General features: G+C 40.4%; 1 protein-coding gene across 8 annotated transcripts; it reads left to right on the forward strand.

The window, feature by feature from the left end:
* The first annotated feature begins 375 nt into the window (after positions 1–375).
* cdca4 (cell division cycle associated 4) lies at positions 376–9,531 on the forward strand. 8 transcript variants are annotated; one of them, XM_042321782.1, is made up of 5 exons: positions 383–510; positions 5,625–5,740; positions 6,263–6,354; positions 6,880–7,156; positions 7,465–9,531. In XM_042321782.1, exons 4-5 carry the CDS (start codon positions 7,092–7,094, stop codon positions 8,276–8,278), a joined length of 879 nt encoding a protein of 292 aa, XP_042177716.1. In that variant the 5' UTR covers positions 383–510; positions 5,625–5,740; positions 6,263–6,354; positions 6,880–7,091; the 3' UTR covers positions 8,279–9,531. The 8 variants fall into 8 exon arrangements, with proteins under 8 accessions (XP_024276386.1, XP_042177716.1, XP_024276381.1 ...); XM_024420613.2 differs by lacking the exon at positions 5,625–5,740; XM_024420614.2 differs by lacking the exon at positions 5,625–5,740 and having other exon boundaries at positions 6,284–6,354.
* The last annotated feature ends 390 nt before the right edge of the window (positions 9,532–9,921 follow it).

Raw genomic sequence — 9,921 nt, forward strand, 5'->3', positions numbered from 1 at the left:
ACATTGTTTTATTTTGTTCACTGTTGAATTTCTTGATACTTTTGTAAAGGTCTGATGATGGCTCCATTCCGTCTCCTATATTTAGGCTATGTAGCCTGGCCCTGAGTTAAAATAGTTTATTTACCTATTACTTGGCTGATAAATATTTATACCTTAATGTTCAATCTCTTCCTTCATTTCCATCCAAGCTAGTTGTGTTTAATTTTAGATTCAGTAAGCCTCAAATGTTTCCCAAACAGAGCGGGTATTGTGTCAGATGTCTGTGAACCCGTGGTGCAATCTGTTTATTCAGTGTGGCTTTTGTTCATGTTTTCCCCAGTTCAAGCGACGGCCTGTCGATCAAGATCCATGTGTCCGCCCACTTCACCCTTCGCTCTGCTGCATCTGGCTGCCTGGCAGCAGTGCCTCGAATACAGTCTGTATCCAGGGAAGCTGAGAGAGCTGCGCCTTTAATTCGTTTATTCACGAAGAGCACATGAACCCTCGGCTAAAAAAGCTGATTCTGTAAAGGTAAGACAAGTGAATAGAAATATGAATTAAGTAATGTGTGTTGAGTGTAACCAGTTAATGTTTTTTTTTTTTTTTTACATGTATTTTTATAAATAAAATACCGTTCGAATGTGTTACAAATGCGCGGTCGATTTCGAACGCAAGTGCTCAATGCGGAAGTTCACGAGCGGTATTTCTCGCTCAACGTTCCACAGATATGTGTTACATTGTAACCTCTTGTCGCCAGTAGCCTGGAAATCAGCACTTTGATGTGCTTCATCCAGACGTGGTCTAGCGGGATACATCTTAACTGGTGTTTAACGAACGAAGTTAACAAAAGTAGCTGGTACATTCAAAATGGCTTCCTCTCTGTCGCTTCCCATTCCCTCCTAAGTTCCTATGTTTGCTTCTGAAAAGTAAGTTAAGGGGACAACACACAAACCATTATTAAGTATACTGTCGTGTTGGACCAGGTTTTGTTGTTTCATAATATTGCTCAGTTAAGGCGCCCGCATACTAGCTTAAGTGTGCTTATAGCACAACTCAGCTGTGTCACGAACGTCTGTACCTCGTATACTCTCTTAAAACACCTTTGCTTGAAACATATTACATTGTTTGCCTCTTGAGACGCCGTAGCAACAACATAACCAGCCACTTCCTCAAACTAGTAAAAATGAATTGAAGACAAAAATCAAGAAATCTGTAATTCATTTTAACCTTTTTTCTAAGGGTCTTACGGCTTCTGCATGCTTCGGTTTGGCTGGCGCCTAGTCAAACAGAAACGAGTGTGCTTGCATACTCCCTTAAGACTTTTGCTTGAAAAATGAGAAAAGCAGCAATAGTACTGTTTAGCCATCTTGGAACGCTGTATGTAGCCAGTATTCGCTTCCTCAAAATAGTCAGAATTCATCTAAGATAACCTTAAATATGTATGACCGATTTGTTGAGGTATGCCAAGGAGATCTTAGTTGCTCAATTTTACATCTAACCAGTTGCAGTGCATGGGTAAAATCACTGGAGAAGCCCCCCCAAAAGCCATATAACAACTTACACTGTTTGTTTAATTGCAGTGTTTGCTGTTAATTCATATGCCTTGTGAATGTTATATATATATTAGGCCTAAAGGCCGTGACCATAAGACAGTGGCAGAATAAATTCAACCACACCTTTGTTTAATAACAAAACCGGATAACCTATGTCCGGTGAAGTCGACCACACATATTTCATGTAACAGTCGGTTACATTACCTACAGTATGGTTAAGCGAGTTAATGTTTCCAACATTTTTGGACCACTAAACTACAGATTTAGAACCTCGGTGTTACCACAAGTCGCAAAGGAAACAGGAACTGCTTCCACTATTCCAGCTGCTTTTCAACTTCAACATCATCAAATCACCTCTGCTTAGTCTAATACAGTGACAACTAAAAGATACCAAAAAACTATTTAGTCCAATCAACATCAGCTAAATATGATGTGGCTGTCCATAGTTCTGATTTCTGTTTGCGCACGCGTCTGCACGTGCGTTGTGCAAGTAGAAAAACATGTTGACTCACCCTACTTGTAGAGAAATGCCAATGTCATCCTCTCATGTTGATGAAACGGTATATCACTGTCATACAGTACACACTTGTATTTTTTGTTGTCCTAGGCTAGCCTTCTACATCTAGCTACTGTACATATTGAACTTCCATCCTCTCAGGCCAGGTGCACAACAATATATGAATTAAAGGTTGGATCACAATCGCCATTATAATCATTGGCGAGTACGGAGTATTAAGTAAAACCACAAGTCCAAATCCCTATAAAGGTTAAATGATAATAAAAAAAACATTTAAAAAAATCTCAATCCATGGCTAATTTAGGGAAGGGTCAATTTTATCTAGCTAGCCCCCGGAGGACAACACAATGAGATGCAACAATTCAAGTTGTTTCTGTTAATGACTTATGCTCAAAGGGATTTGATAGGAAAGAAGCCAAATCCAAGCTGGCTTCCCTTGACACTTAATATTTTTCGCCAGTTAATATTTTTTGCCAGGACCATTCACAGTTGAGCTTGCATAGTTTAGCTCAAAGCTGATTGGCTAATCTGTTTCGCTCACTCGGATGCTTTCTCCTGTGTGAATTGAAGGAAAATTATGAAACTCAGAGAGATGAAAGATAAAGAATTTGATGTTATATTTCTGAGGGAGGGTTAAATTTTTAGGGGAAGCCTGGCTTCCCTTGGCGTCAATGAATACATGCCACTGCATCTAACTAAGATGTTTAATGCAGTATTTCTCATCTATCGAAGAAAGACAAACACTTCATTGAAGAATCCCTACTGTTGACCAATGACCGACGAAAGGGTGTAGACTTCAGCTACCGAAGTTCAGCTTGCCTGGAGAATTGTTTTTTGTGCACGAACAGCCAAAAAAAACTTGCTGAAGAACAAAACTAACAAAATGTCATAATCCAGTGCATTCGGAAAGTACGTTACAGCCTTATTCTAAAATGTTACGTTACAGCCTTATTCTAAAATGTTACGTTACAGCCTTATTCTAAAATGTTACGTTACAGCCTTATTCTAAAATGTATTAAATAAAATTTTAAAATCCTCAATCTACACCCTATGACAAAGCAAAAACTGTTTTTTAGAAAAGTTTGCAAATGTATTAAAAATAAAAAACATACCTTATTTATATAAGTATTCACACCCTTTGCTATGAGACTCGAAATTGAGCTCAGATGAATCCTGTTTCCATTGATCTACTAACTTGATTGGAGTCCACCTGTGGTAAGTTCAATTGATTGGACATTATTTGGAAAGGCACAAACCTGTCTATATAAGGTCCCAAGGTTGACCAGTGCATGTCAGAGCAAAAACCAAGCCATGGGGTCGAAGGAATGGTCCGTAGAGCTCCGAGACAGGATTGAGTCGAGGCACAGATCTGGTGAAGGGTACCAAAACATGTCTGCAGCATTGAAGGTCCCCAAGAACACAGTGGCCTTCATCATTCTTAAATGGAAGAAGTTTTGAACCTCCAAGACTCTTCCTAGACATGGCCCCTGGTCAAACTGAGCAATCGGGGGAGAAGGGCCTTGGTCAGGGAGTACCTAAGGACTCTGATGGTCTGATGAAACCAAGATTGAACTCTTTGGCCTGAATGCCAAGCGTCACATATGGAGGAAACCTGGCACCAACCCTACGGTGAAGCATGGTGGTTGCAGCACCATGCTGGGGGAATGTTTTTCAGCGGCAGGAACTGGGAGGCTAGTCAGGATTGAGCGAAAGATGAATTAAGCAAAGTAAAGCGAGATCCTTGATGAAAACCTGCTCCAGACCTCGGACTGGGGCGAAAGTTCAACTTCCAAGTAGAACAACGACCCTAAGCACACATCCAAGACAATGCAGGAGTGGCTTCGGGACAAGTCTCTGAATGACCTTGTGTGACCAAGCCAGTGCCTGGACTTGAACCCAGAGAGACCTGAAAATAGCTGTGCAGCGACATTCCCCATCCAACCTGACAGAGCTTGAGAGGATCTGCAGAGAAGAATGGGAGAAACTCTCCAAATACAGGTGTGCCAAGCTTGTAGTGTGATACCCAAGAAGACTTTAGGCTGTAATTGCTGCTGAATGTGCTTCAACAAAGTACTGAGTAAATGGTCTGAATACTTATGTAAATGTGATATTTCTGGGGTTCTAAAAAATATATACATTTACTAACATTTAAAAAAAGAAGTGTTTTTATGTCATAGGTTATTGTGGGTAGATTGATGGAAAAAATATTCAAGCCATTTTAGAATGAGGCCAGGTCTTAATACTTTCCTAATGCACTCTGATGGGAAGCATGCGGGCAATTAAACATTTTACTAAGATTTGTGCAGTATTACTCAAGTGAAAAAAAATGCATAAACTAAAACTAGTAGTCTCTCGTTGAATGACAAACAATTAAAAAATCCCGTCCTTAGTTCCCACTCCTGCTAGGAGTAGTACTGTTGACCAATAACCGACGAAGGGGCGTAGAATTCGGCTACCAAAGTTCGAACTGCAGCAATAATTTGTGTGCATGAACACCAAAACGAAGAAAACTGTCATATATATATATATATATATATATATATATGCGAACTGTTTAGACAGGGAAGCATGCGACATTTACCCCGCTTCTAGTCTCACGTCGATTCATTTACTGCTATTTTACTATGTTCGCGTTCCCCTGTTCAAACATTGCGTCCATCAACCACGGGTTGTGTGCCACATTATCGATTGACAGATTGCTATAACATATGTGGTTAGCTGATAAGTCAAATACCGATCCAGGCGTTGTACGATCTGGCAGGCGTCAGCAACGCCTGGGCAGAGGAATGCGCTGATTGTAGCCAGAGAGAGCCGTAGGCTTATTCCGATGAATCAGCATTGTGACTGTAAGTAGGGTGGGGGGGAAGGGAGGAGTAACTTTAGCTGGGTGGAACTTACACAGGAGCGAGCCATGTTTATTTGTGCTATCTGGGGTCCTTGGGACATCTCTACCCTAAACCATAACCCAACCCACGATAACCCGTTTACATTTCAATGGGATGATGCCAGAGTTGGACGTCACAAGGATCCCGGATAGCAAGTACCATGTTGATAGAAATATCGGTATTTGTATGCGTCAGACCCTGTATGTTATTCACCACTCTGCCAATGTAACGGGCCTGGAGGATGGCACGCTGGGGGTTTATTTTTTTAACTTTTCAGGACAACTGAAGATACTAGGTTTAATTTGTGTAAGTGTAGGCCGTCATTTGTAAATAAGAATTAGTTCTTTACTGACTTTCCTAGTTAAATAAAACAAAAAGTTGAATTTACATCCACTTGTGTAGATGTCAAATTATCATATGGGGCCAGAAGACTAGTTGCTTATTGTAGACATGTTGTCAAATTTGTTTTTCTATAACTATTACAGTACAAGGTTGATTTCAAACTAATGGTTATAATTATTTATTTTTTAATCGGGATACAGGCAATAATTTTTCAAGCCTATCAATCCTTTATGGCCCTCTTGGAGTTTAATGTCACTGTCAGAGGAAACTCTGCTGTCCTATTTTACAATAAACATTTTTGCTTTTAAAAAAAACAGTATGTTACAAACAAATTCCAATCCACTGCAGGCACTGCATCATGTTTTTGTTGTGATTTGCCATACACGAGGTAGCTGGGAGTGCTCATCATTTGCAGACTTCACCATTTCAGAAGTGTGGCAAAAATGGGGTCATATTTGTGTCAGGTAGGCTGATCTCCCATGCCTTCATCTCAACTGTGACTGACCCCCCTCCCTCAATGTGTTATACTTATAGTTATCCTTATAGCGAACAAGATTTTCTCCTGTGATCTTTGTGACTATCAAACAAATCAGCTCCATCTGCATACAAATTCCACCCTTCAATATGAAAATATGTTTTTTGCATTACAGTGTGTAATTCTTCATTTTTGCCTGCAACTAACATTTTGTTGGTTTGGTCTACAAAACGATGCATACTGCTCCTTGTCCTTCCATCGTCCTGAAGCTCGAGCAACCTTCAGGTTCTCACCCAATGCAATGTGACACAAACTATTTGCATTGAGGAGGTAAAAGCAGGCATTGTTATTTGTAGCTGCTCATAGCCTTTTACAGTTCCACAGCACCTGGTCCCAGTAGCCGAGTTCTAGTGTATCACCCCCCCTTCTGCACACACACAAGTCATCCAGTGACTTTGTATGTAATGTGCATTGACGTGCTGGTGACTATCATGTGTTCTCCCTGCTCTAGCTGGATGTTTGTCACTTTTAGGCTCCCGCCGCCCTGGTTGGCAGGCTGCTGTGGCTGGAGGCAAGTGTCCAACACTCGTCTCAGCACTGGATGTATGTACAAAGTGCTGTTTAGCCATTAGCCATTTTCAATGTGTGTGTCTGCCATTTTATCTTTACTCAGCTGAATTTTTTGGGTTAATATTACAAAATGCTTGCATCGGGAGTGGGATCTCTTTTTCTGTTTAAGGCACTATGTTAGAATTGATAACTGTCCAATTTCCACTTCTTCTTGTTTCGCTTTTCTTGCAAATGGCTCCAGCAAGTCTGTGTTCATATTTGTTTTAGGGATATGTACTTATGATAATGATTTACAAATACTGACATTGGTCGGAATATGCTCTTGATACTTTTAACTAGGAAGTTTTTTTTTTTTAAATAATCCTGGTTTGAAGTTGATGTCACTCTGTTTTGTCTGTAAACAGAAACGTATTTTTGAATCCCTTTGTCTTAACAGGCATTTACTAAAATGTCATATTGGAAGATGTGCTCAATGGATGTTGGATAATCAACAAAGATCTTATCACTTCAGACGAATGCCTTACTGGCATTGTTCCTCTGTCTTTCTCTCTACTGTAGCACACAAACAAGCTTTGAGTTTGCTTCCCGTTTCAAGACTGGAGAGCTAGAGTGTTCTCCAATCCCGAGAATAATGGTAGCAAACTGTACCATCTTATCAGTGTGGCGATCTAAGTTGGATGTTCCACTCAGCAGGCACCTTGCAGGTCTGTCTGAAAAGACCTGAAGGAGAGTTAAGAACAGAAGCAGTTTTTCAGTAACATGCGGAAGCAATGACAAAAAGAGGAAGCCGTCCCATATATATGCCTGTGCGTCGCCGTAGGAAAGGTAGAGAAAAGTAAATGAACACACAAGTACATTATTCACAATATCTTAGATTTTCAAGTGCACTCAAGTTGAACATTTAAATTCTAGCATTAACAAATTGTCAAAACCTTTTGAAATACTAATCCTGATATTCTAGTGTGTTTTATTAAGAAATCTTATTACTGTAAGTAAATAGGACGTGCACTTTTGGCATCTTTACCGAACAATATAAAACACTGAAATAACTAAGCATAACTTGCAAAACAACTGAATGGAAAAGGTTACTTCTTAAAAAGCTTTATATGTTCTAACCAAAGTGTTACTTGGCTCCCTCTACAGGGCTACCATGTACTCCAAAGGCACCAAACGCAAGTTCTCTGATGGTGTGGACAACAAGGCGGTGGCGGCATCCTATAGCCTGCAGCGCCAGTCCCTGCTGGACATGTCCCTGCTCAAGCTGCAGCTGTGCCACATGCTGGCGGAGCCCAACCTGTGTCGCTCGGTGCTCATCGCCAACACGGTGCGCCAGATCCAGGAGGAGATGGCCCACGACGGCAGCTGGCAGGTGGTCACAGAGGCCTTAGGTGGCTCTGGCCATGGCCCATCTGACCGCTTGGTGGACACCGAGGTTCTGTGCCAGTCGCCGGAGCAGCAGGACGGTGGGCCTAGGCTATACTCAGTGATGGGCTACGATGGCTGCCGTGAGGAGGAAGTGGTGACGGACAAGGCAATGTGTTCTGTGGTGGTTGGCGACAGGGCCCCGGCCCTCCTGTTGGGGACCATTGGCCACTGCTGGGACAGGGGGGAACTGAGAGTGGAGGATGGGGTCAGCAAAGACTCAGGTACGGGGGACGAGGAGGGGACGAGGTCTGGGGAGGGGGCTAAAATGGCAACAGGGCAGGTGTTTGGGACTTTCGAGATCAAGAACGGTGCCCCTGGGTCAGACCCGGCACTAGAGGAGCTGTTCTCTGACGTTGATGCCTCGTATTATGACTTGGACACCATGCTGACAGGCATGCAGAGTGCCCCCAAGATGGGGCCTTACGACTTTCTGGACAGCTTGGCCTCCTCACACGGCTCTGTGTCCAACTCCAGCTGTAGAGCCGATCTCAATGAACTTGACCACATTATGGAGATCATTGTGGGCTCATAGCTTACAGACTTAAAACTCGAATACTGTTTCATTGATCTTGTGCCACTGCCTTTTTGTCTTGTATGTGCGGACATACAGTATTTACACACTTTCCTCTGTATGGAAACTGAGTGAAATCCATCTCCGTGCAATGAAATGTTCATCTGAAAAGGTTCACGTTTTCTCAAGTTCACCATCCTTTTTCTTATGTATACTTTATGTTTGTATTTGAGTGTGTTCTCTCTTCTGTTTTTTTAATGTAGTTTCTGGTTTAATTTATTGTACTTATTACACTACATCAATTCAGAGCAGCACAACATATTTACATGAACTATACATATTTTCTTTAAAAATATATATAAGAAACGTTTCTGTATAAATATACACATATTTTTTTACGAAAGAGACAGTCTGGGAATTGTTCTTTTTTTTTTATATATATATATCCAGAACAATTGCACAAAAGCTCTCATTTACCTGTTGTCTTCCAAAGGTTGAACTTTGGTTGTGTCTTTGAGCTACAAGAGTAAAGATGCATTGTCAAACATGAATTGCGTTCAGTATGCTCACAATGTGATGCACCCATGTCTTGGTCTATGGTTTGGTGCTACAGTATATGCACCATGTACAGTATTCCTTATAAACACATTGCCTTCTTGAGCCATACCGTTTTGTTTTTGCACCACGTCTAGCTTAACCTCACAGCCTAGCATGTGGTGCCATTTGTTTGCTATTAGAAATAACATATGTTCTTATATTTGTCTCATTACAAATGAAGAATTGTAATGGGTATATTTCTCATTTTATGTTATGACTTTTAGCCTATTTTATTTATTAAGTGTAAACATATGGTGGTGTTAAACCTTGGTAATACTTAAGGTTGTAGAAGCTTTTCAGCTTTCTGACATGAATTGATATTTTGAAATCATAATGAGTTTCCGGACTTTCATGCATACTTTTAGTGAAGTAATTACTTTATTCAAAACAAACTGAGAACATGTAAAGAATTGTGCTATTCAGCTGACCTATTCCAACATTTTTTTATTTTTTTTATTGCGTTCAAAGCCTGCACTCAGGCGCAAGTTAATATTGTGAGAAAACAACTGATTGCTGATTAAACAGACATGAGGTGGGAGATCTCACATTTCTTTTTGATAAGTACTGTACATTTGACATTTGTGACCATGAGCTAGAGTAAATTTAGCTTTTTTAAATACAAGTAAACTGTAGCAGTTTTTACAATTTTTAATAAAGGTTACAACATTATCATAATATGAATGAATTGTGTAGTTCTGTTTTCTGAGGACATATGAAGTATTAATTGATGTCGGATTGTCATTCCAAATTAGTGTCGTTGCCAATCTTTCAGGTAAATAAAACACTCACATCTCTGATTCAAAGTACAGTGGGGCAAAAAAGTATTTAGTCAGCCACCAATTGTGCAAGTTCTCCCACTTAAAAATTTGAGAGGCCTGTAATTTTCATCATATGTACACTTCAACTTTGACACAAAATGAGAAGAAAAAAATCCAGAAAATCACATTGTAGGATTTTTTAATGAATTTATTTGTAAATTATGGTGGAAAATAAGTATTTGGTCAAAAACAAAAGTTTATCTCAATACTTTGTCATTGCCAACAAAGGGTACATAACAGAGGTCAAAC

The sequence above is a fragment of the Oncorhynchus tshawytscha genome, linkage group LG05 (genome assembly GCF_018296145.1).
Source record: "Oncorhynchus tshawytscha isolate Ot180627B linkage group LG05, Otsh_v2.0, whole genome shotgun sequence".
Lineage (NCBI taxonomy): Eukaryota > Metazoa > Chordata > Actinopteri > Salmoniformes > Salmonidae > Oncorhynchus > Oncorhynchus tshawytscha.